Consider the following 27,614-nt stretch of genomic DNA (forward strand, 5'->3'; position numbering starts at 1 on the left):
GTAAAATTGTTTTATTAGTTTTAACCTTTTAATTTTATGCACATCAAGCAAAAATTTAATTATAAGCAACAGTCTTTGACTTGGAGAAATTTGTTTAAACCTATTTTCTGCATCTTGATGCATTCTCAATCATCCAGGAAAGTAAATCTCCAAAAGTTGATTCTGTTCATCTGGACGTAGCGTTTTGTGGGAGAAACGTTTCGTCACTCATCCAAGTGACTTCTTCAGTCTCAGCTGACTGCAGGTTTCCCCAAACCTTATAAACAGTACATTTGCATAATGACTGAAACCAGCCCACTGAAGGAACAATGGGCTGTGAGGTCAGTTCCTTAATCATAATTATGCAAATTCCCATGACCATTGATCAACAATCACTGACCAAAACCCACTGATCAAAGAACACTGATCAATGGCCATGAGTACCATTCACAGAGAGTTGGGGAATGGCTGCAATCACAGCATTGTAAGATGGCGAAAGATGTACCCTTAGGCCCCTCCTCGATTCAGAGATGGTCTTTCCTTTTCACGTAAATGGCCTCCTTGACTCAGCGCTCAAACCAGCGTTCTTCCCTGTCCAGGATGTGTACATCCTCATCGTTGAAAGAGTGTCCACTGGCCTGTAGGTGTAAATAGACTGCAGAGTCCTGGCCTGATGAGGTTGCTCTTCTGTGTTGTGCCATCCACTTCGCTAGAGGTTGTTTGGTTTCCCCGATGTATAAATCCTGGCAATCCTCCTGCACTTAACAGCGTACACTATGTTACTCTGTTTGTGTCGGGGGACCCGATCCTTGGGGTGGACCAGTTTTTGGCGCAGCGTGTTTTGGGGTTTAAAAGCCACAGAGACCCGGTGTTTAGAAAAAATGCATCTCAACTGTTCCGATACTCCTGACACATATGGGATCACTACAGGTTTTTCACCTGGGCAGCAGTTGTCCTTCTCTCCTGGATCGGCTGGAGTTTTCTTTAGGTGCCTTCCCAGCTTTGACAAAAGTCCAGCTGGGATAACCACATTTACTCAGGGCCTTCTTGATGTGCTGTTCTTCTGCCTCCCTGGCCGCTGTGTCAGTGGGGATGGTGTTCGCTCTGTGTTGTAGCATCCTGATGACACCCAGTTTGTGCTCCAGTGGATGATGAGAGTCAAACCTTAGATACTGATCCGTATGCGTAGGTTTACGGTACACATCAGCTTTTAGATGTCCCCCATTACTGATGGAAATCTCACAGTCTAAGAAGGCTAACCTGCCACTTTTCATATCCTCCTGGTGAATTTGATGTGTTGGTCCACCGAGTTAATGTGATCCGTGAAATGTAGTACGTCCTGAGATTTGATTTTCACCCAGGTGTCATCCACATATCTGAACCAATGGCTTGGTGGTGTTCCAGGGTAGGATAGCAACGCCCTCTTTTCCACTTCTTCCATGTACAAATTGGCCATGATGGGTGAAACTGGGGAGCCCATGGCACACCCATGTTTCTGCCTGTAGAACTGACCCTTGTATGTGAAATAGGTGGAATGAAGACAGTTCCAAAAGCAAACACACTTGGTCGATGCTGAGAGTGGTCCTGTTGCTGAGGTTGGTGTCATCCTGTAATCTCTTACGGACTACCTCCAACGCTTCCGTGACTGGGATGCAAGTGAAGAGAGATGTAACGTCGATGCGAGACCATGGTTTCATCTGCCTCCATAATGACATCTCTCACCTTCTCAACAAAATCCAGGGTGTTCTGGATGTGGTGTTCAGAGCTGCCCACCAGCGGGTTGAGGATCGAAGCCAGAAACTTGGAGATGTTATAGGTGACCGAGTTGATCATACAGACAATTGGTCTTAAAGGTGCACCCTGCTTATGTATTTTCGGTAAACCATACAGACTTGGTGTAGACTCCCCTGGGTACAGCCTGTGGTATGAGGTCCGGTCGATAGCCTTGTCTTGTTCTAACTGCTTCAGACAGTCTATGACCCTCTTCCTGTAGCCACTTCCTGGGTCTCGTTTCAGGGGCTCATAAGTATTTTCATCACTGAGTAGTGACAAAATCTTCTCATGATAGTCTTTCTGGTTAAGCAATACTGTGCACCTACCCTTGTCTGCCGGAAGGATGATAATGTTGTTGTCATCACTAAGTGATGTGAGTGCCTTCCTCTCCTCCATGGTGATGTTGGATGCTGGGGGCTTTGCATTGCTGAGACAGGTTTGAGCGCGGAGTCAAGGAGGCCATTTACGTGAAAAGGGAAAGACCATCTCTGAATCGAGGAGGGGGCCTAAGGGTACATCTTTCGCCATCTTACAATGCTGTGATTGCAGTCATTCCCCAACTCTCTGTGAATGGTACTCATGGCCATTGATCAGTGTTCTTTGATCAGTGGGTTTTGGTCAGTGATTGTTGATCAATGGTCATGGGAATTTGCATAATTATGATTAAGGAACTGACCTCCCAGCCCATTGTTCCTTCAGTGGACTGGTTTCAGTCATTGTGCAAATGTACTGTTTATAAGGTTTGGGGAAACCTGCAGTCAGCTGAGACTGAAGAAGTCACTTGGATGAGTGACGAAACGTTTCTCCCACAAAACGCTACGTCCAGATGAACAGATTCTATTTTCTGCATATTCCAACATATAAAATGAACTAATTTTTTATGTTTACACTCACTCTTTCAAATAGGTGCAAGTAAAACAGCAAAAAATAAATAAAATCAAAGATTCAGTGGCACTAAGTCCTGTCACTCTTAAATCTATTTTCACCTGTTTAGCAGGAGTGGGGCGGGTGGAGATTTGCCCAGTGCCGCAATGGTCATGTGGCGGGATTTGGGGGTTTCTCTGTGAATTTCACATTCCCGTGGCAGCTTGCTCAGTGCTTGCTCAGATTTGAAGTTTAATTTTTCTTCCCACGTAGAGTGTACAGCGGACACTAATGTTTTTGTCACTTTTTACAGAATAAAACTTGAAGTAATATAAGTACGCTTTTAACACTTACGTCATCGTCATGAGACATGCTCACAAACAAAATCACGGTTTAGTAATGCAGAGTGCTTACAGGAAAGTAGCGGTAATCTAATTACTTTATTTGCAATAGTAATCCCAATAGTAATTCAATAGTAATTACTCATTACTTGAAAAAAGTAATTGGATTAACGCGTTACTGCCCATCTCTGATAGGGACAATGATTGTATTTTAGCATTAAAATATCAAAATTTACTGGGAGAGTATATACTGTAGGTAGTATTGAGAGAATTTAAAAGCAGAATGTCAGTTCTCATTCGTTTAAATTAAGCTAACATGCATGTCTGGAATATGAGGGAATATCCAGTATCCAGAAAGAGCACGTGCAAGGACCAGCGAGGGAGACCCCAGCCAGGATTAAAAACCAGGACCTTCTTGTTGTGAAGGTACCACCGTGCTGTCCAATAAAAACTGCAGTTTCTCTTTAGATTGCTAGTCAAAAGAAAGAGTGGTCAAAAAATTCCCTTTCCAGATATCTTTTTCATTTTATATTTTATTACAGGAGTATATTTAACAATCATAGTAACAAAAAGAAAACAAGGAAAGTAGCACACGACATTCATATTTAACCTAAATGATTTTTTTGTATAAAGAAAGACAAATATGTACAGAATGACGTAAGACAGGTTCAGACACCAACAGGTGAGAGGAAAAGGAAGTGTAGTCGCATGGCACTTAAAAAATAAAACATACCTCACAAGTGCTTTTTTGTTTCCCATAATTAATATCAAATAAAATGCAGTGATAATAAGTCTGAATAACAAAACAAATAATAATTATTACAGTAATCAAATCATCAATATTAACATTTTAAACACTGTTTACAATATAATTGAAATACATAACATTCTAAATACATCCAATATTTACCAAAGACCTTCTCATTTAGCCTAAAAACTCTAAATCTGTAATAGAATAAAAAATAGCATTTCAAATATCTTATAACAACAATATTAATCGTACAATAACATTAATATTAGGTTATTAGTTGATGTAAATAGCTGATTTTTCCCCATGGCTTGCTAATAAAAGGAATATTGTACAAATTAATATACACTATAACCTATTAATCCTCTTTCTGGTTTCACAAAATATTTTAATCAGCTAAATTACATATATATGTATATATACATATATATATATATATATGTATGTATATATATATGTATATATATAAATGAAAGAAATAGCAAATCTCACTCGATACAAACTATTGCAATCTAGAACTCTCAATTAGAAAATGTACACAAGAAAAGCAGCAAAACCAAAAACAAAAATATCTACGTTCATATTTTTTCATCATGACGAGATCAGTGGTGTGGTTGGCAGAAAGAGTGAACAACATCTGGCACAGGCAGGATCCATCTGGAATGTTAGTGGACAACAGGATGGTCCAATAACAATTCAAATTTAAAAAAAAAACCAAACAAACAAACAAAAAAACTCTGAGTGCCACCCTGTCCTCCCCTAAAACCTCATTGGTCCTTCTCTCCCAAGCTCAAAACTTAGAACTCTGTCCGAGGAGTTCAGAATGTCCCAAACAAGTCCCAGATTTCCGCTGTTAGAAGCTTTCCATATATGGGGAAAAAGAACTGGATGTTCCTTTCCAATTATGGAACACAAAAATCTCCAAGAGTTCTGATTGTGCAATCACCTCGAGCAATAAATCTCTTTCAGCTCATAAAGTTGCTTAAACCATGGAATTCATTTTGTTTTTGCATTCTTAGTGTTGATTGGAGGAGCAGCAAGACAGAGCGTCAACTTTTCCGCAGGGCTCAAAATGGCCGCCCCAGGGAGCCGCGCAAATAAAAACAGCACACAAATAAACAAACGCAGAATGACAAAGCAACACTCAAGCAGCATGTATGTAGGACTTCTCTCCACCTCCGCCTTACCCTTCTTTCTTTTTCACCACTCTCTCTCTCAGATTAAGTCCTTAAAGTTACTTGTGTCCTTGTTAGCGGGACAAAGTGTCCACCCGAGAGAGAGTACAATCTCAATGCAACTTGGTAGTGTGGTATATAAAAAAATAAAATAAAATCAAAGCACAGGTTCAGAGAATTTACAAAGCAGACCTGGACCATATTACTTTTGACCTGGATTCCATTGCTTTTATCTTGTGTGATGCCGAATGGGAATTCCTGTCGGTTGTTTGTGCTTCCACCAACAAAATTGTTTGCTTTGGGGGATGCAAAATGGTTGCAGAAGGGTAACATGTCAAGTAGAAAAAGAATTGCTGTTTGAAGTTGCTCACCCTCACCCCATGATTCATCTTCTTCTTTTTGCTTTTTTTTATGTGGGCAGAAAACATCGATCCAGCTTTGAAGTTACAGCCGCGAGTAAGGGATAGTCCTGTTATGTGCAGTCATTGTAAATATTAAAGAAGGCTTATCAGTTCTACACCACAGTGCCTAATCTGCACCTGAGTTTATTCACTTTTTACATAATTAGGATTTGTATATATGGGAAAGATTCTGACTTAATGCAGACGGGCAACCTGAAAAACAATCTCAAGGTTCGAAGTGGAATTAAGGAAGTAAGGCTTTCTTTGAGCTTCTCTTGAACTCAGTTCCCGTTTTTAGGGCTTTTTAAGTGGAATGTTAGAGCCAGAAAGCACATTGTCCTTCCAGCATGATTTTATTCTTTCAAGATATATCTCAAAGACTTTGAGGCTCCCTAGTCCCTCTCTTTACTGTGATTGCAGCTGTACTTTGCATTAAAATTCCCCCTCCCTCCTGGATAAAAGCTCTGCAGCTCTTAGCCTTTATGTATGTGTTTCTTTGCGATGCTAGTACTTTGAGAAGCTTATTTTGCTTTATGGTGCACGAGTGGAGGTAATATGGAAACTGTTAGAGGCAGATAGGAAAGGCAATGTTGTCATAAGAAACAAATTGCCCATTTACATCACTTCAGTGTGGTTTGAGTACTGCCCCTCAACTTAGCCGTCCAGCATATCTTCCCTATTAGAATACATTCTTCATTGATACTTGACACTAATTAGCAGTACAAGTTTAACCACTCTAAAGTATATACTGCATCATCATACAGTTAATGGTATAGAGCTAAAGTGATGCACAACCTGCTACCCAGTGTGCAACGATCCTTTAGGGTGCATCCGAGTGCTAGTGAAGAACTTGAATTGGAAAGAACCCAAAAAAAGCTACCACTGCCATACACTAAAAAGACATGGATTAAATTTGAAGGGCACCACTAAGAAGGAAACGAAAAAGACTAAAGGATCATGAGACCTGAAATTTTTAAGTCTATATATCCATCTCTCTTACCCTGCTATACAACTGAAATGGTTCACTCATTTTTTGATTAAGCACAAGCATAAATGCTAGAATATCATATTCGTTCGTCCTTTACCCTGTTTCATCCATCTCACCTCCCATTGACAACCATCTTTAACTTTTCTACACTTCATTTCACCAAAAGTACCACCACACCTCTCTTTCTCCCTTTGTGCACTACCCACATTCTCTTTCAAATTATATTATATAGCTTTTTTTGTTTTTTCTTTTGTTTTTTTTGTACATACTTTTTGTTTGTATAGTTCTTTGTATAGTATAGAACTCTAGAACTTTTTTTGGCAGCTTCTTTCTTTCTTAAAGGAAAGTCCAAATCATCAGCTGTAGCATAACATGAAGACTTCTCTTTCTTGGCAGGAAAAAAAAGGCGGAAAGGAAAAGATAACTCTAAAATGTATTTCTTCCTTTCTCAAATCTTCTCCCTTGCAAATCTGCTCTCCTCCCCTACCGCCACTCATCGACCCCTCCACCCTTTTAAACTGTCGCTCCCAGGAGCTCTTCGGACTTGGCCATGATCTCATTTTGGTTGGAGTCCAAACCGTAGAACTTAACCTTCAGCCCATCAACCGGGTGGACAACGGGCACCGTGATCACGCGGGGGAAGTTCCGCGTAGCCAGCTCGAAGCGGCTGGTGCAGGCCAGCTCGATCGCCAGGATGCGAAGGAAGAGGGTGGCGAGCTGCTTTCCCAAACAGGACCTGACACCCCCACCAAAAGGCAGATAGTGGAAACGTCCTTCTTTGTCTTCACTCCGCTCCTGACTGAAGCGGTCAGGGTCAAAGGCATCCACATCTTTGAAGACAGCAGCAGTGTCATGGGTGTCCCGAATGCTGTACATCACACTCCAGCCTTTGGGAATCTGGACTCCCTGGAGACAAAAGACCAGGATCCATAACAATGAACAAACATAAAAATAATTGTTCACTTAGCCACCATAAGCTTATATGACCAATTAGTTTGGATAAAAATCTGATTTCTGTTGTTGTATCCCCTAAAAGTAATTGTGAACTTTTCTGCTAATATGTGTTCTTCCATATTCAAACCATCTTTTCTCTGTTCATACCAGAATACAGCAAAATGAGAAGCATTTAGGGTCCTTGATCAATCCAGGAACCCATTGGAATAGAATAGAATAGAATAGAATAGAATAGAATAGAATAGAATAGAATAGCCCTCTACTGTCATTGTACATGTACAATCGAAAGAGTCTGTTGATTTAACATCTGGCTGCAACACCCATTTTTTTCAGGCTTGCAGAGTATCCAGGGCTAGGACCTTCTTGTACTATCCAGTGGTCATTGTTTATGAATGCAAATACATTAAAGAAGCAAATAAATTCAAAATCATCATAAATAGTTTCATTGCTAAATACATCTATGATGGTGATCAGGAAATTGGAACACTTTTCGTACCAAAATTCGTGTCCATTGCCAACCGGTTCTCTTTAAATACAGATAGCTATTTAAAGAGGTCCGTCCTTGGTAAATTTCCCCTAAATCTCCCCTTCCCTCCTTTTGTGTGATCAGACTGTTGATGCTCTTGTAATGATTCTTTTAGTGTCTGCAAGTTGTGTACCTACACCTACACCATTCATTTGAATGGTAACCTGATGATTCTTCTAGTTGAGTCTCTGACTTTTTGAGCAGATTTGATATGACAGAACTACCACTGCACAAAAATATAACAGGAAATGAAAGCTGACATTGAGTAGCATTGATTTAAAAAAGAAAACTTCCATTAAGAAAAGCATGCTGCACAACGAGAGGTACATGGAGATGTGAAGGATGTACTGTTCTAGGGACACTTACGTCCAGTTCGAAGGTCTGCATGGCGGTTCGGTAGGCCCCAGAAACGGGAGTAAAGAGTCTCAGCACCTCCTTGATGACACAGTCCAGGTACTTCAGGCTGATAATGGTGTCGAGCCTCAGTTCTGCTTCTGGGCAGAGGCAGCCATTGTGAAGGAGACCCCTGGATCTTAGTTCCTCCCTCAGCCGCTCAAGGACTTGAGGGTGGCGGAGGAGCTGCATGATAAGGGAGGTGCTTGCGCTGGCAGTGGTGGCAAAGGCAGCAAAGATCAGCTCAATGGTTGATTCCTGTGGGTCAGCAAACAGATACGATGGTGTATTAGTGCGCTCCTTGGGTCTTGTTTGGTTAATTACTTCTTGCTTTAATAAACAGTTTGCAGAGTGGGAATAAAGATTCTAATATTATGTGCTGAAGGATGAGGGTGGGCATCAGCCAAATGCTCAACCAGTAGTCTTTCATAGTCCTTCTGAGCTAGAAGCAAACCCAGAAACTGCTGGTTTAACAGCGGCATGTTGGAATATTATTCTAAAAAATGTAAAATTGTTCTTTCCACTGAGTAAAAACAGAGCTATGTGCAAACTCAACCATAATTTGGGCACAAATCCATTACCCCACACCTCAAGCTTGCCATTTGTTTTGGAACAATGTTGGACCAAAAAAAGAGAGAGAGAGAGAGAGAAGTCAAAAGCCAATACATAATAAAAGTATGTTGTTTCTAATTCCTGAAAAGTAGTGTGTATGGAAATATGGAGGTAACATCCAATAACAAACTCAGTGTGCACCATGCTGGGCCCCTTAAGGCAGTGGAATAAATAATAGTGAGGTCCTCCTCACATCTACCAGTGTGTCTATGTCTGTATGTGTGCGCGCGTGCAGGTGTGTGTCTGTGTGTGTTATAAATGCATGCAGTAGAAAACTGCAGGAGAGAGCTTCAGCCTAGGCCTCTGCGACAGGGCCTCCCCAGTTCACTTTGTGTGTGTATTTAAATATTTGTGTGTGAGTGCGTGCGTACAGGAGGCCTCTTTCAGACCCCTAGCAGGGGGGGAGTGTTGACTTATTTTTGGCCCTGGACTTAACCCAGAAACCACAAAGTCCGAGAGAGAAGCAGAGAGTCGAGTTTCCACAGAATTCCTCTGAATTACTTTAATAGGTAAACAGAGGGTGTGCCTGACCATGAGTGTGTGTGTGTTATGCTGTTCCTGTCAGCCGATAGGTATTAACGCAGCTCGCTTTCATATTTCACATTAGGGTGTGTATCATTATCCCCATTCAGTACTTATGATCACTGGCTGATTTGGCAGAGAATTATGATGACTGTTTGTGTTTTCAGTCAGCCTAGACTGGTTCCTTTTGGCAGCTCTCTGCTAGGTAAACAGAGATTTCTATGTGTGTTTGCACCCATACGAATTAGTGTGTATCCACGTGCTTCCACATGCGATTGAGTGACTTCTTGTGGATCCTGCTTCTTTTCAGCACATGCTTGCACTACCCTACCCTCTTTCCCAGGTGGCTGTTTTTTTGTGCTTAGGTATGTTACCTTGAGTTCTTGCATGGTGAGCTCGCTGCCGTTCTCTTTGGCACTCTCCATCAGGACGTCCAGCGCGTCACTGTAATCTTTGCCTTGGGTGCACAGGGGCTTCTCCCTGATGGCTTTCTCTATGCTCTTCTGAAGGGTGTCTCGTGCACGGATACCCTGCAATAATGCACAAATTAAGTCCTTTTACCCTTAAAATGTCCTCTTTAATGCATAGTTAATCAGACTATGCTTAATAATCGAACGAATTCAGTTCAGCTGAGCAACAAGCATCTCAAAATGCTTTGTATTGTAAGGTAAAGATCCTGCAATATTAGAAAGAAACCTAAACAGTTGCACAACGCCCTATGAGCAAACACTTGATGACAGTGGGAAAGAAAAAGTCCCTTTTAACAGGAAGTAACGTTGAACAGAACCAGGCTCAGGGAGGTGCAGCCGTCTGCAGTGACCAGTTGGGAAAACACTTCTTAATTTTATTTTTGGGGACATTAAGATGTAAAAAGATATACTAAGATCCAAAAATATCAATGAGAAGGAAGTGGACATATGGTACACTTACCCTTCTGTACCCGCTAAATGGCAGGTCTATGGGCAGACTGAAGAGGTTGTTAACAAAGTCCTGGAAGGTTGAGAACAAATGCTTCATTTCCTCCTCTGTCACTCTGAAGCCCAGCAGCACCCTGACAGCCATGGTGAAGGACAGCCTTTGGCTCTCCCTGCAGAAAAATGACAGATGAATAATATTCATTTAGTAGCCCTTTGAAGCAGCCTGTGTTTTTGAACTCTTGTTTATTCTGAGTTTCTACCAATGCTGATAACGACTCTGTGTAGTCAGCGATACTCATCATAAATACCTTTCTACCTGCGTTCAACTAGGATAGGAGCGGTGTTTTAGTCTTGCTCCCAGATTTTAGCTACATTAACAACTGTCTCCACTATCACTCCCCGGCCGTACCTGTAGACATTGATGGGCTCGGGTGTAGAGCTCCACACTCTGAGACTCTCCTGGATGACCTGCTGGATTTTAGGGAGGTACGACTCCAAGGCCTCATGGCTGAACACTTTGGCAAACACCTGGAGAGACAGAGAAATGAGCAAATAACATCAGTCTCAAATGCAGAATGCAACAGCGCCCAGCTGTTGGCGAAGTGCAAGTCAAAACAGAAGACAAAAGTCCACAGATTATATGTTGTAATCCCCTCGGTAAATCCTGACTGACAGGTATGTGAAAAGACAACAGGAAGCACAAGTTTATTCTGCTGTAATGCTGGCATTCACTGGGAATTTATTGGGGTGTTTTGTGTCTATCTCTTGGTTTGCAGGGCATCTAAAAAATGTGCACTTTACAAGTGAAATTTGGTACAAAAGTCCACAGTTGACCATGAAAGAGACAACTGGTTTTTGGTAAAGGATAAAACTTTTGGCTGTATTTTTTTAACCATTGTCTTGGCCTCTCCTATTTCTCTACACTGTCTAATCATTGGTCTCCTTCTCTCTTCTAAATTCTACCTAGGCTGGACTTTCCATCACGTGTTCATTTTTTTTTTTTTCATTTTCTATGATTCCCGTTCCTTATTTATCCCCAAATTCTCCCTCTCTCTGTCTCTCCCCCCTTATTGCTCTTGCTCGGTCTTTACAGAGACTTATACATTGTGGAGGTTTTTCCCCTGTAGTCAGCAGAACTAGAATGACAGACAGAAAGAGCACGAACAGAAAGGGGGGGAAGAGCTAAGTTCTTTCCTGGCTGCTCAGAGTATTTCTTAGTATGAATCAGTCACCAGTCGTCAGTGCTGTTTGGACAAATAACATTCCATCAGATTTAAAGTGCAAAACTGCCCTTGAAAGAGTCTTGGGAATGATTTAGAAGTGGAGAACACTGGAGAGGAGAAAAAGGAGAGGGAAGTGGACTAGAATAGGGCTTTTATATTAAAATGAATCAGCTACCCATGCTTAGCTTTATTTGAACTAATAAGTTTCTTGTTCATTTAACACTCGGACATTTAACTATTAATGTAGATGAGTGAAGAAGAAAAAGGAAAGTTAGAACCAGATGAACTGTAGCTGTTAGCAGCCTTCATAATTTTCTAAAAACACTGAGTGAAATCAAATTTTGTAGCTGTGTTTAGGATTTCACCTAAAAAAGATTACGCCAGAAGGGAGGTGCAGTTCCTTCAGTTGCCACTTGAGGCTGATTCCAAAAGTGAGTCAATGCCCATAGAGCCCCATATTAAAATGCTCTTACTTTATAACAAATAAACATGTTCACAGCCTGCTTAAATGTTAGTGGACTCTATAATAAATTTATCTCTTCTTAATAGCTGTACACAGTTACTATTTTTTATATTGTTCCCTAATCTAACCAAGGCATGGCTGACTTGTTGGGCCTTTTTATCCTTTACATCCACTGATGCAAGTAACTGAAGTGGACACTTCAAACATATTTGGAGTATTTTAAAGCAAATATTGTTTGACTGTCGAACAAGTCTGTGCTCTAGTTTTGGTGAGAAAAAAACTCTACTATTTTTTATACTATATTACAATACTAATAAAAAATACTACTAATAATAAAAATAATAATGAAACCGTGTTCTGCCTAGTAGTATCTAACTGTGTCTATGCACTCAACCATCACACTTGGCTCTAAAACAAGACAGTGATATCAGAATGGTCACACTGAGACTTCAAAACAAGACTGTCATCTATTTCATTTTGACCGCCCTCTAATCAATACATCTTATGGTTTTTACTGAATCAGAAATCAAAGCTGAATGAGTTGAGTTTCCATTAGAAGTGGAAAACTTCCAATAAATAGTGGTCATTGAAGCCTTACAGTTGTTTTGGAAATGTCTCCAATCCAGCAGAGTTAAAGTGGCTTTTTATTATTTTTTAATGGCTTTCGTTTTTATTATCTAAAATACACATACAAACTCCCAACTGCTACTTGTCTGTGGTTTTTCGCTGCTCTTTTTAATCACTGTGGTTTCTTTTTATGACTTTCACCTTTATTAGACCCTGCAGAGAAACTAATCTATGCTAAAAAATCCTGTAGACGTATTGTTTCTAATAGCAGCATGCTGTAAAAAATATATGCTTAATCTCTTTGATAATGGCTTTTGTCTGCAATCATCCTTAATTCGTTACCTCATGGATGCTGATGAGGAGGAACCCTTGAAACTCTTTTTCTGAGCTGAGTGGTTTCTGTCATATTTCAGGGCTGCTTACATAACAAAATGCGTGGTTGTTCATCAAAAGTTGGTGAGGGTGGTCTCTGCCTATGCAGCTATCCTTGGAGAAACCCGGAAACTATTCTAATGGTGGTCAAACCACGTCTTTATTGATACAGTGAAGTGTCAAAACTCATCATTAAGGGTACAGGGGAGGCTGTCAAATGTTGTCTGTATGGGGGAAAGAGTTTTGTTTTTAAAGTATAACAGTGTATGTTTGTAAAAACTGTATTGTGTCCAGATTCTTTGCTTTACTGAAATATGTGCAAACAAAGTGCCTTTATTGTTTATTTTGGAATATATTTCCCATATGTTAACACACTGGAGGAGCTGGTGGAGTGTTTCTGCTTCTCTTCATTGACTTATTGAGAGGGAAGAAAGGAGCTTCTAGTGGGATTTGAACCAAGGCCAGAGAGGGTACATGTGGTTCTTGAGGTTGATGTTTCAGCCACCAAAACATCAGTTGGGCGCTCATACTCTTATTTTGCTCTCTACTTCATTTTCCTCTTATTTTCTCCCACTCTTCTCATTCCTCCAAAGCCTGCTTCCCTCCCTCCGCCCCCCTTAAAATGAATGAACAATAGTCCACTGAGCTGGTGCCGAGTGCACGAGTGCATGCATGCATTACATGTGCGCACTGTACGGGTACATACGTATGTGCTGTGTGTTAGGGAGTGGTTAGTGCAGATCACAGAGCCCTCTAAGACCTTAGTAGCACTACATTTCCTCTGCTGCCGCACCCTGGGGCTGCTGGTCACAGATCAGCTTACACGACCTGCTGCCCAACCCCAACCACAGGAGATTACACACAATATCTGAACTCAAAAGAGCCTGAGATACTGAAACACTGCCTGCAGTGACGTCTTTTGTTCGTCTGGAAGACAGTATGCTAGTTTGAGGACTGTCAATGTAGGATTAATCAGTCATTTGTTTGTCTGTTGCCCAGGAAACAGTGGACACCGCTGATTGGATTTGGATGAAATTCGAAGGATTGCACATCTTTGAACTGCTTCCCACTCTTTTCATAATGACATTGATTGTCCCGTGAGGGTTGCTGAAGTTGCGTGGAAATACAGGGTTGTGGATTGCCCCCACCTCTACCTCAGCCTGTTCCTATTCCCATGGTGTCGAACGCTGCCAAGGTCAAATTTGTCAAAGCTGTCAGTGTCTGAGAGACACTTGGCTCTGGCACTGTGATGCACCAATCATGGCAATAATGAGACGAGTGTTACGCACATATCAATGCTTGTTCAAGACAACTCGGTGTCACATTGAGTGCCACGTACCCTGCTTGTGTGCAGGGCTGCTGTTGTGAAGGGGCATATTATAACAGAGCCATTTTGTCTTAAGTCTAACAAAGTCCCTTTTGTGCCTAAACCTAACCAATCAGTGAATGAAAACAGAGCAAAACAAATCACAAAACACAAAGCTCCCCAAGGGGATGCAACAGTCTCCTGGCTGGCAGCTTTGTGCCTTAAACTTCCACCAGCCCTCATCGTGTCTCCTCATGCTGAGGTTTTGCTTATAAAAACTAGGTTGTTCGTTTTCAGCATACCTTCAGATAAGAATGTGTTTTCCTTCCTATGTGCTGTTTTTTAAAGTTTGGTTAAGTTTGGTATGTACTGTACAGGATACTGCTAAAATGTCACGTGTGGGACTACATATCCAACATTACCTTTGCGTCATTATATCATTAGTCTTTATATTGGTGTCTTTGCCAGTAAATTAGATGGCTAGTTGGTTGGTTTATTAGCCCGTTTTTCACTTTGAAGGTTTCTCATGTTGTAGTTAAGTGGTGGAAATGAGCTTTCTCCGAAGGGTGACTGGGCTCAGCCTTTGAGATAGGGTGAGAAGTTCAGGCATTCGGGAGGGACTCAGGGTAAAGCTCATCCACATTGAAAGGAATCAGTTGAGGTGGTTCAGGCATCTGATTAAGATACCTCACGAAGACCTGGTAAGAAGAGGTGTTCCAAATATGTCCTACCAGGATGAGGCCCCAGGTAGGACCAGGACACACTAGAGAGATTACATCTCTGAGCCTTCCTGGAAATGTCTCGATGTAGAGAAGTATGGATGGATATGACCACAGTTTGCAACTTAAACATCACATTGCGCTCAGTCAGTCTGAAAGCTAAAGTCTGAGACCTTAAAGAATGTGAAAAGTGTTGACTGAGAGGCGGAGATCAAATAATTTTCCAATAACCTTCAATGCTACCCGAAATCTTTTTGCAACCAGTCGAGTCTCCCTCTGCTGGCCGTTCAAAAGAATTCAGGTTTAAGGCACTTTTTAAATCAAGAAGCTCAATTTATCTTTTATATACAATATCCAGTACATGCAAGGCAAATATGTTTGTGAATCATCATGAAAAATCTGCAATAACCACAATGCAAACACACACACACGCCAAGCAGAGACTGAAGGCCAGAAACACTAGTTAGGCCAAATAAGGCTTTGTAACATTGTGAATTTAGCCATTTAACCCGTCTGCACTGGATTATGCATAATTGGTCAATCTGGTTGAGCACTTTGTCTCTTCCAACACACACACACACACACACACACACACACACACACACACTTCTAAGTACAGACGGAGCAGAAAGGTTGAGCTACTGTAGGACCCATGAGTCAGGCAGTCAGTGTGTGAGCAGGGAGACTCTGAAAGGTAACTACAGGTCAGACAAACACACACATGTTCAGAAACAGACGCACACACAGTATCTCTGGCTGCCAATCACCGTTTTTTATGTAGTGTCACTCTGGGACGTTCCAAGTTCCACACAAGACGGGAGTGTGTGTGTGTGTGTGTGTGTGTGTGTGTGTGTGTGTGTGTGTGTGTGTGTGTGTGTGTGTGTTTTAGTGGGGGATTGTTCAATACAACAGTCATTTTGCTGCACCACAAAAACGTGACTGTCTTCTGTAGCCTGCAGCGCAAAGACACATGCTTAAAGACACACTCACTCCTGTGCTCTCTCTCTCACACACACACACACAGATATAGTCAGACACACACTCACACACAGACACAGTTGTCCTAATAACGTCCATATGTCTTAAATTATGTGAAAGTGCTGCGAGCTGCTGGTTCCACAGACATGTAAAGACTCCTTTATTCTTTTCTCTGCCCTCCTTTCCCTCCCTCTTTCTCTCTCTTTCTCTGCTCCCACCTCTTCCTGGCTCTCCCTGCCCCTTCATCCATCCTTTTTTTCTAAACGATACTTTTTATTCCTTTTTACTCATTTCTCTTACTTACACAAGCAGTCCCCATGTTTTTCCCTGCTTCTATTGTCACGTTGAATCACAAAGTGATTGCTTTGCTGATGAGGGTTAAGGTCAGTATCAAGGTTAATATTTCACCCCGTCATTTACTTTTAGGAGGAAGATGCGATAAATTTAACTTTTAATTTTTAACAGAATTTGGAAATCTAGAGCGGAAAAACTAACAGCAGTGCACATGTTTAACGTGAAGCTACAACACTGTATTCAGGAACACATCTCTATCTAATTCAGGGTAATGGGGTGGCTGGAGCCCCTCCCAGCTGTCACTGGGTGGAAGGCAGGGTACACGCTGGTTGCACAAAGAGATTCACACCTTCAGGCCGATTTAGAATCACCGATGAACTCAACATACATGTCTTGGACTGTGGGTGGAAGCCATCCTGCAGGAAACCACGCAGGCACAAGCACAAAATGCAAACTCCACACAGAAGAAGCTCCTAGACTCAAACCCAGGACCTTCTTGGTGTGTTGCAATAGCTCTAACCATTGTACCACTGTGCTACTGTGTATTCATGTCAAGTAATAACAACCTTTAATGCTGGACTGCTGGATTTTTACTTTCTGGGTGTTATTGAGTATTACTTTTGTCAAAACTAAATAATCTTCCTCACGTGCTGTATTTCTAAGACGGTGTAGGACTGTACTGATTTTAAACTTCCACTGGATCTTTAAAAAAATATGTATATACACTTTTGGAATTTCTAAGAGGGCCATGTTGCACCCCATCTGCACTATAAACAGCAGTTTCTCCAGGCAACAAGAGGATAAAGTGTAAATTTGGTCTTGGCAATGATAAAACCTGGAATACAAAAAAGGGACGCACAGAGTGGGCTTCACCTCAGTCCCACTTTGCAGTGCCCTCTACTGGTGATGAGCAGAAGCACAGGAGGCTGACACAAACATACAAGGGCTCCATGCAGAGAATCATCACCATCGCAGCACTTTCACTGACATCACATCTCTGTGATTTCCCTGTACGCTTATTTAAAGCAAGCGTTTATGGAGTTCCTCAAGAAAACCCAGGCAGCAACCGAGAAAAGGTGTCAGATCGAGTCAGATTCTTGTCCATTCTTCTCTCTACATCTCTTTTTTTTTCTTTTTCCAACTTGTGTTTCTCCTAAATGTAGGGATCGGGCAAACGTTCCAAAAGAAAGAATAACAAGGGAGGAAGGAAAATGTGGAGAAAAACGGGAAAAGAAAGAGATGGTATGAGGGAATGTGCGGGCGGCTGCGGGCTTAAATTGAAGAAGTGAGAAGAATCTCGTGAAGCTGAAAATAAAAGTAGTGGCTGCCACAGTCAACAGAGTGGTGTGAGTGTTTGCACAGTGTTGTTCCATCATAGAGGGAAACATTTCCACTGAGAGCCAAGTAGGACTCTCTAAAGAAGCATGTTTATAACCGTACCCTGCTTCTTTAATTTAGCCCCAACCAGCTGCCTCTCCCTGACCCGGAGGTTTCTTCCTGTTTAAATAGGAATAGAAATAGTTTTTCGTTCCCACTGTCACCAAGTTCTTGCTTATAGGGGCGTCACCTGATTGTTGGGGTTTTGTCTGTATTACTGTGCGGTCTTTACCTTACGATATAAAGCACCTTGAGGAAACTGCTGTTATGATTTGGCCAATATAAATAGAACCAAATTTAATTGAATTTAAAACACTCATGAATGCAATGTGTCCAAACAAAGAGGGGGAAAGGGGTCAAAGCTAGCAAATTGTGTAGCATCTTCCCTGATCTGACAGAGGAGACCAAAAACAGAGTTACGACCTCTAATTATTGAACTTCAATTTTTTAAAGCTGGAAATAAAAGAGATATATCTCTAAACTCTGATTTCTGATTCTGGCCCAAGAGTCATTAACCTAATCGAACACCTTTGTGGAGTTTAAGCAGTCTTGCCGTGCCTCTAGTGTTTGCACAGATCTGAAAAAGACATATTTCATTGGAAAGTCTGATGTCTGCATGAGCACAAACACTATGCTCAAACCCTGAATTATCCAGTTGTTCATCCAGCAGGAGCAAAGATCCCAGCCTACACAAGTAAAAGCCACCAAAATAAAAAAAGTCCTTCAGTTTACAGCAGAAATGCAAACGGTATGTTCGACGTTGTTTTCAGTCAAGGATGATGTGTAAGTGCTGGCTGCCCTTGTTAGGCTCTGGTTGGCCCGTAGTGGAAAACCAGTCTACTGTGGTTCTTTGATGGAGTTAGTTTCCTAGCTTAACACGGGGTTATATGGAAACTGGCTGGCTCTGTTGATCCACCAAAAAGGCTAATGCGCTGTGTGCAGATTGTTTTTCCATATGAAAACCACAGACACACACACACAGAGGAGACGCTCTGGTCCAGCTGGTCAGACAGTAAACCAGTTTCTTATTTTTCTCTCAGCTGATGGTGTTTCGCTTCTTTCTGTTGACTTAGCTTTATTATCCAGAAAAACAGGGGGGAGCCTGCACAAACACACACACAAACATAGCACACACACTTTTGCTTAAGCTGCTGAAAAATGGTCAGCTGACCTCTGGCTCTCTGTATAACATCATTTATTCTGTCGGCAATCCTGATATTGAAGTGATGTGTCTGTAAATCTCACAGCAAGCAGAAAGTCAAAGTGTAAACACGCGTACCTCTGAAGGACCCTGTAAGCCACCCGCCTCTCTGCACCTGCCACAAGCTCGATCTATTGGTTTTCTGATGGCTCTTTATACCTACACATGTTCACTAATAGTGCTCTCAGAGTCTTTCTAGTTCTGTATCCACAACAAGGTTTAAACAATCACATACAAGTTAGGGTGTTGTTTTTAGGGGGGTAGCTGCTAAATGATGACTTAAGTGCTTATATATACATATATATTTATCTTGCTAGAAAGTGACTAACTTGGCAGCAGTGATGGGTACTGATCCATGATGGGATTGGTCGGCACTGAAGCTAAGACGATGTTTGAGGTGGCGTGGAGGCCCACAAAAATCAAAAGTCTTACCTGATTTAAACTTGGCTGATCTTCTAGGGTATGTCATGACAGCTTCCAGGCTGCTTTTAGATCTCTCCCTGAAAGTCCTGAAAGTTCTGACCACTTGCGCTCTGTGATCTTACCACAGGCTCGAAACTTGTGCAGAGAGAGCAAACATCCTCTGCTGTTTCATGTAGAGGAGCATAATCGGTGACCAGAACCGGGTCTGCGGCTACAACTGAAGTTTTTAGCTCATCCCTCAGAATGAGACTGACACTGCAGAGAAATAAATACTGTCTCACCCCAGAAAAAAAACAGCCTGACCTGAAATGCTTGTGTGCCATTTTTTTCTCTCATCACTAGGCTCCACACGACTTCATCAACTTCCCAATCAAAGTGAGGAGACTCAAAAAGGCGCAAGTGCAAGGGGAAGGACCACTGAGAGATGTAAACATATCAGTCGTGCTAAAAATGCGGGTTTCCCGATCATAAACAGGACAGTAGACACGTTGAAATCAGGTTAGATACAACAGTCGAACATTCGGGTACAGCCAAGCTGTACCCGAATGTTGGCATTTCGTTGCTTTAATCATTTTTTCTTCATGTTTTACTTCTATCAGAGAAAGGGCTTCAACGACAAGTTTTTCCTCTTTGCATTCCAGTCAAAATTCTCTCTGAACTCGACAGTTTGACACCACACTGGCTGATCTATTTAGGAAGGATCTCTTTTTTTTGCCTATTATGGAGGCCAGAGGTCACAAGTTTGAGTTTTGAGTCTTGCTCAGAGGCACTTCAGCTTAAACCTATGAGGCTAAGCAACTTTACTGTGTGTGTATCCATCCAAGGCAGCGTTCAGGTGTGTGTGTGTGTGTGTGTGTGTGTGTGTGTGTGTGTGTGTGTGTGTGTGTGTGTGTGTGTGCGCGTTGGGCCCCCACAGAAAGCCCCTCTTTGTGCCGTGTCGGAGGCAGCCTTCCTAATCAGGGGTCATTACATGAGGTTAGTGAGGGGGTCTCCAGGGAGAGGAGAGGGGATCAGAGCTCAGATTAGACCCGACCGACCCCTCGCCTGTCCCGGGGCACGGCAGCAAGGAAACCCGACCCCGCCTCCAAACCCCTCCAAAAAAAAAACTTAACTGTGTCTGCAGAGAGAAAATGAGAGACTGATTTACAGGAAAACACAGCGAGCTCTGCTTCTTGTTTTTCTCGTTCCGATTCTTTGTGCGTGACGTTGTGTGTGCATCAAATGTGTGTGTGTGTGTGTGTGTGTGTGTGTGTGTGTGTGTGTGTGTGTGTGTGTGTGTGTGTGTGTGTGTGTGTGTGTGTGTGTGTGTGTGTGGAAGAGATAGAGAGAAAAGAAGGTTTGTGCCCTGGGGATACGGGGATAATAGGAGGGAGAAGTAAGTGGCTGATTACCTGAAATGGTCTTGGCACAGAAACGAGAGAGCCAGAGAGGAAGCGAGAGACAGAAAAGAAGAGAGAAAGTGCAGGAAAGAGAGAGATAATAATAATAATAGTCAGGGGGAGAAATGACAGAAAATTAAAAAAAAAAAAAACGGAAACAAGAGGGCCGTCTCTCCCTCTCTCACTCACTCTGTCCGAAGGCAGATGAGAGGAGGAGGAGAAGATGGAGTGATGGAGGGGTCGTTCTCACGCTTCAGCAGCCAGGACGCTGCTGATAAGAGCGAGCGGACAGGATCAGCTTTACACCGATACTCTCTGTCTGTTTGCACGTCCTGCCTCACCCTTTGTGCAGAGGAGGACTCCAAATGTGCGCACGTCACTGTCTGCCACTTATACCACAGCATGAATATTGATGAGCGTTTTTGCATGCAGTTGCAGCTGCTGCAGGATGATGTGCACATAGTGTGTAAAGAGATGAAGAAATCAACAGAAAATAGGCTCAGAACTAGTTTGGGACTCGATCAAAGTCGTCACTCCCGAGTCCGATGGTTGCCTTTGCAAACAAAAATAATGTGCACATCCCAATACCCAATTTTTTTTTCAGTCAATCATTAGGAATTAAAAAGTTGATGTTCCATCTATTAATTGTTTGCATTTAAATTAGGTGTGCTCTTTATTTTCTTCATCGACCAAAGCGCAGTGGTTCCGCCCTCGCTCCTTTCAGAGTCTAAGTAAAGTAAAAACATTTTTAAGACATTGTGCTTGATGACGGGTGGATTTCTCACTGTTCTCTGGCAGCTTATAACTGAAATGACTAACAGATTAATATAGAAATCCTATTAAGGTTTGACATTGGTCTTAATAATTAAATAATTTTTAGACATGAAATTAAGAGTTAGTTTTTGTTTGCATGTGGAGTCAGATCTTTATCTTTGGTAAAAGTAAAAGCCAACTATTTAAGATGTCCTGGTGATTTTATATGTTTTTATTGCCTCACATTTCTTTTGCCTCCGAGAAATGTATTCGAGCATTGTCTCGGTGAGCATTTGATATCCCCGTGCATGCTGCTGCATGAAGATGCAGTTCATATGACTACCTTCAGTTCCACACTTCAGCCCCGTGTGTGTTACAAAAACAAGGTACAAGAGAAAAGCCCGTAAGTCGAAACCATTTAACCTCATCAGGCTAAACAAAACAAGAGTTTAATTATCTTTATAACTTGTGTAATTAATCTTGTGTCTCTTTTGTGTTGTATTTTGTGTTCTGGGTTTGTATTTGTGAATCCAGGAGGGTTTAGCCGCAGACATTTTGAGGGAGACAGATCCTTTGCGGCATCTTTTCAGCGTTGAGTGTTTCTTTCAGTGTGCTGCTTTTAGTTCATACTGAAGCTTTGTAAGAAAGCTGTTATTATACATTATGGGGGCCAGGGACCTCTTAAACAACCCCCTGATACGATAGCAAGCATATGCTTCCCACTTCATCCTCTTCAGTGCTCTTAAGGTTGTCCCCCTAAAGCGTCATGTGACAAGATGATCAGTTTCTACCTAACATAACGTAAAAGAGAATAAAGGACCAAACTCAGTGTTTCTGTCAATACTGAGTTAGGGCTGGAGTTTATCGTCAGAGTGCAGTTTTATAATTTGCTGCTAATTATTTAGAGGAACTGTTTATGATGTGTTGCAGGCAGCTAGAGGTCTGAAGCCAAATATAAGCCGTACTTACAAAAAAAAAAAAAAAACCCTGTTGTGCAGATTCAGAAAACACTTGAAGATATACTTTCATGTTACTTTTTTTCTATTGTGTCAGGTGAGTACTCTGGTCTCCAGAAAGTTCAATATTATGCTTCAGTTTAAAACAGTCTTTTTAGCTTTACTATCATGTTAGAATATCATAATAACTTGGTAGCTGGTGTTAACCTTCTCACATTGAAGGGAGAAGTTAGTTGTATCCGAGGGCAGAGTCATTAATAATGATTGTATTTAAATTAAATCAGTAATTGCATTGTTATATTTAAGTGTGTATCTCTCCTCAGCCTAAAGTATTGAAATTATAATGCTGCATTTTTTTTGTGCTGCTAAAAATATAAGCTAGAGACTGAGATGTCTTACTAAACACTTTGTATAGTCAAATGGCTTAACATCAAAATATTTACATCCTGAAAATATTTAACTTTTGATTGGTTTAGGATGTAAATTTTCCTTGGTCGAGTTGAGTCTTTGCAGTTAGCACAAAGTGAAGCATTTAAAGTAAAGATCAACACACACAAATACATGCGTTCGGTATCTCTGTGTGTAGTTGTGTGTGTTTGCGAACTTAAAGTAACACGTGTCCTGACCTTCCTTCTCTTGCGGTGGATGTCTCCGATGCTGTTGGCCAGTGAGTTCGGTCCCAGCAGCGTGGACGTGCTCTGGGGCCAGTCCACCGCCACCAGTGTGTGCTCGCCCATCAGCACCTTGCGCACGTTCTCTGCGCCCGTAACCCGAATCACAGGACGGCCTAGCAGGTGGGTCTTGAACACGTTGCCATACTTCTGTCTCCGTGATGCATGGAAGCTGGAGCCCTGGACAAAGGAAAAGAGAGTAAGCACAGAGATCAATCACAGATCTAACCTGAAATGCTGAAGACACAACTCACAAGAGTCATTTTAAGATATTTTCTACGGTAGAATGAACGACAGTTCTTTAGTCGTGCTGGAGGATTAATTATACGAGGCAGTATGTCAAAAATCCATATTAAAGAAACTAGTTTTTCTCATAGAAAAATAAACCTGGTGCTTTTCCAGTCTTCTTCCTTCAACATCTATAAGAAAGTCGAAATTCTATTAAGAAAGGAAGAAGAGAAAGATGGGTAGTTTTAGAGAACACTGTTGGGACTGAATGCTGGAGTTCCCCTTCGCCATTAGAGAGAAGCAGAAGCTGTGAGGAGACAGTAACAGAAGGAATTCCCCAAACACTCCTCTACCCTGTTTCACAGAAATCAGAGGAACCTTTTCAAATCTTGCTAATGGAGATCGACCTCATCTCCACTTCTAAATCTATATCTTTCTTAATATCTACACTCAAAGAAATCTTTTAGATTGTCAGTAGTTTAAGGGTTCATGTATTCTTAACATGAAATTCCTTAAAATTGAGTGATTCTAGCCATCATCATCACTGTTACGGAAACATTGTGAGACGAGGTTTTATTCATGCAGAAATCATTTTAAAAATTGAACTGATGGGGCCTACTCTGAAAAACACTCTCCTTGCCCTCGACCACTGTTAACAACAGATGCTAGTTCTTCATGCTTTTTGCACTTTCTAATAATTTAAAACAGTCTTTAGGATCCAACCTTCACCCAAGCTTTTGATCTTCATCTCTAAAAGGTTTCAGTAAGTACTTTCTACTCTCTCTGTGGCTCGGGGCCCAAACAGACTGGTGAGTTCTCCACATGCTAAAAGTTACTGAGGTTTCCATCATCTCAGCTCTCAGAGAAAAAAGTAAACTTAAACCAACTGAAAGCAGAAGACTGCAGATGTTTAAGGAGCCTGTATACATCAGGTTAATGCAATGAAAACTGATTCAAGTTGCCTTTAGGGCACGGGCAGAGATCGGTTTTAACATCGGCCCTCGAGCGGTGAGGTTAAAGGTTCTCAAAACATTTGCAGTTCAGGCTTAAAATACAGTAAATGAAATTTCTCATCCTGATGAAGAAGACTGACAGGAGACTGCTCGAGGATATAAGAAGTTTCAGCCTCAGATTGCTCATTTTTGGCCATTGCCACTTCAAATCTTTTTCTCCTAGTTCAACAACTGAGGTGGAGCTCCAAGTTGTCAGGCCTGGGGAACCCTAGCCCTAAGATGAATGGACTGTGCCGGCGACCTTACTCATGCCCTCTGATGACTGGTCATGACAATCTACATATTAACAATCATGAAACCGAGCTCATGGCTCATTGTTAGGCAATGTTCCTAGTGCCAGTCATGTTTATAAGGTTGGGGAAATCCGCAGTCACTTGGAAAACTGACGAAATGTTTCGCCAGTTGAAAACGTCCAGATGAACGGGATCAGTATACCTGAATTATTGAGGAGGTCCAAAAGATGTAGTTTAACATGTAGCACATTAAACTACAGCTTTCTTCACATGGTTGTCACTATTTAAATCGCAGAGGGGATTCCTCCTTCTCAGATTTTTTTATTTGAAGGCAATCAGAGAAAGTGAATTTTGCCTTTTTCCATAAGAAGCATAGTGCTTGCTAGAATTACAGGGAGAGCTTCTGGTTTAACTCGGTAGAAAGAAGAAAATAGTTCTTAGGGAAATTGCAAAAGAATTTTTTTATTGACAGGTGTGTGATTTGTGAAAAAAAACAAGAGAGAGAGATTAAGTGCACGTTTTATTCCTATAAGCATCTAGATTAGCGTTGTTACAGCCGATACCTGCAAAACTGGGCAGCTCACCCCAAAACAATGTAGGTGCATGAGCTATACTACGAGCCACGGAGAAAAATTCGAATTTCTTGCTGGAGAATAAAAAAATACACATTTGTCCCTGTTTTATGTTTGGACCCATCACAAGGAGCCACATCGCCACATTTCAGGGCCCCTGTCCCACAGTTTGGACAACGCAGGTTCGAGCAAAACCCCCAGAGGACCGAAGCTGGAGTCAGTTAGCGAGCTGACCTGAGTTCAGCTTTGACGTTGACCTCTAAACGGTCTGGGTCACAGCAGAGCGAGAGGGAGCTGACCCCAGAACTGTAAATGGGGTGTTTGAGTGAAAAGAATATATATCCGCCTGAGAGGCTGCTTACTGTGTTACACACACACACACGTACACAGGACATACACACTGAGTCTAACAAGGCATTATTCAAATGCGAGTATTAACACACATGTGCATATAGACTTAAACACACACACACACTCAAGATTATTAAAATAAAAAATGTTTAAAAACCCAAAACATGGAACGCAAACAAACACGCGGAGGCCCAACTGCAAATTGCCGTGACAACACTAACTGGTTTGACCCCAGTTTACTCAAGGGGAAAGAGATATTTATGACCGTGAGGCACACAGACACACAAATATATATGTATACATATATATTTGTGTATGTGTGTGTGTGTAAACATACAACCCAAAGAACAGCCTGTAAGGCAGTTTATTCACACATCAACACAAAACAGACAAGGAGAGCATTTTTATTGTGATTTTTGTTTAAAAAAAATCAGATGAACTTCAAACCTTCCTGACACGAGCCAACATTAAGATAAACTGTAACCCCGAGCGCTACAAAACAGTCAGCATGTGTGGCAGGGCTTCAGCGTGTATGAGTGCAGTTATAGGCAGCATGTTTGTGTTTGAATGCGGAGCTCAGTGGCTAATTTTAGCAGGTAGTTTGTTTCCTGGTCGAGGGCACACCTCTGGCAGCGGCGGCGGTGCTTTTTGTTTGTGTGCGAGGGCTCAAAATGTGTCCGCTCACTGATTCCGGTCAGCGGTGTGATTACTGGCTCGCAGTCCTGCAGTGAAGCCTCGATAGATTTACTAAAATCCAAATCAAAAACACCCCGCTTGGCCAAGAGGTTTTAAAGCTGAGGAGGTGCTTATGGTCTAAATTAGGAGTGACTTTGTATAGTGTAAAAAAAAGTGTGTGTGTCTCTGGTTGGGTGTAAATAAGCTTCGGTGTTTTACATTCGGTGCGTAGATGTTTGTAAAGGGGAACTCTGTGGAATTAGTAGTGCGTGTTTATAAAGTCACATATTTTAAGAGAATAAATTACCAGAGGCTGAAATATTCCTGCTTTTAGTCCCTATGAAAGCTTCAGCTCCAAAAACACTGGTAAATGTTAAAGAGATGTCTAATTATCAGAGACATATTGCTCACTTGTGTTTGAGCAGCCTGCAGTTGTACACGGGAATAGATAAAGACTTTGAAGGGGGCTAAAAGAAGCAATGGAATAAATGCAATCTCAAAACTTTATCTGGTCTTTCACGTATTTAGATTTTTTGTAGCAAAGAATGAGCTGGATAAAACTGAAAAACTCCAAAATTACCATCAATTGATAAGAGGTATATCGGTTTTCAATTACCTGGTGCTATCAGCTTGAGGATAACAATACCTAATTTCTTTTGTATTACCTCTCACAACTAGCAAAGAACTGGTGGACTCCACCTTCAAGCACAAATGAAATATATCTTGAAGGCGGAGACACCAAATCCTATTAAACAGCTTGAAGCGACGGTGGATAAAATAACCACTGGTGACATGAAGTGGGTCAATTGATTGAATAGAATTCAAGTGAAGTATGCCGTCGATTGCCATGTGGCAGGGTTTTAATAAAAATATTAGAGGGTTACCTAGGCAACCAGAAGGTAGAATGTCTCCTGGCTACCAACCATCGGCACCAAAGTGATGCGCTTTGTGTATGGAGCCCCTTTGAAAAAAGCAGCTACTCTCAGCTGCTCCGTTATGCTGCTCTATTCCATAGTATGCTGTATTCAGTATGTTTTGCCAGTACTCCTTGGATTTACATCTATGTTGTACTGCACTGTGCAGGAAAACCCACGACCCTAAACGAACACAGCAGACACGCAGGTGAAGCTCCTACTCCTAAAGACTGGTAACAAACCAGTTTCGATCCCAGTTTCCCCCCACGATGAAGTTGCTGTAGTAAAGCTGACTGAGTCATTTTTGCAGAATATAACATTTTGAATCATTTTGATTCCCACAGCTCAGCACAGTGTTACTTCAGGCAGGCCAAGAAGCTGAGCTGAGCCTTTTACATGATATCCTTGTACACATCCAGGCAGCAAAACTCATGTAAGGCATGCTATGTATCAATGCTCCTTCTGCAAGCCACATTGCAACCCACCTCCACTCCAAGCAGCTCCTTTTCATGCCACCTCTTACATCTCTGTTGTGTAAGTGGTTCCTGCTGGTGCTTACCATTACCATATCACCAAATATAAGTTAGTGCATGTGGAAATAAGAGTTGTAATTAAAAAGCACACTCTTAAACACTCTGCCGTGTTTCAGAGTGTTCACTCGAACTCGAGGTGCTGGCGTTATTTTATTCACACCGGGTTTTATCCTGCAAAGCTGTCCGACAGCTGCCTGACTCCCGGTCGATGTCGTCCACC

General features: G+C 41.7%; 1 protein-coding gene across 1 annotated transcript in view; it reads right to left on the reverse strand.

Annotated features, from left to right (window-relative positions):
- Positions 1-3,480: 3,480 nt before the first annotated feature.
- Positions 3,481-27,614, reverse strand: part of LOC116316199 (cytochrome P450 26B1) — a 38,017-nt gene continuing 13,883 nt past the window's right edge. The window contains exons 2-7 of the mRNA XM_031734712.2: positions 22,831-23,055; positions 10,603-10,721; positions 10,207-10,363; positions 9,651-9,806; positions 8,116-8,400; positions 3,481-7,175 (exon numbers count right to left, since the gene is read on the reverse strand). Coding sequence (XP_031590572.1) covers positions 6,783-7,175; positions 8,116-8,400; positions 9,651-9,806; positions 10,207-10,363; positions 10,603-10,721; positions 22,831-23,055 — 1,335 coding nt within the window. The 3' untranslated portion in view covers positions 3,481-6,782. The remainder of the gene's footprint in view (positions 7,176-8,115; positions 8,401-9,650; positions 9,807-10,206; positions 10,364-10,602; positions 10,722-22,830; positions 23,056-27,614) is intronic.

The sequence above is a fragment of the Oreochromis aureus genome, linkage group 3 (assembly GCF_013358895.1).
Source record: "Oreochromis aureus strain Israel breed Guangdong linkage group 3, ZZ_aureus, whole genome shotgun sequence".
In the NCBI taxonomy this organism is placed as follows: Eukaryota; Metazoa; Chordata; class Actinopteri; order Cichliformes; family Cichlidae; genus Oreochromis; species Oreochromis aureus.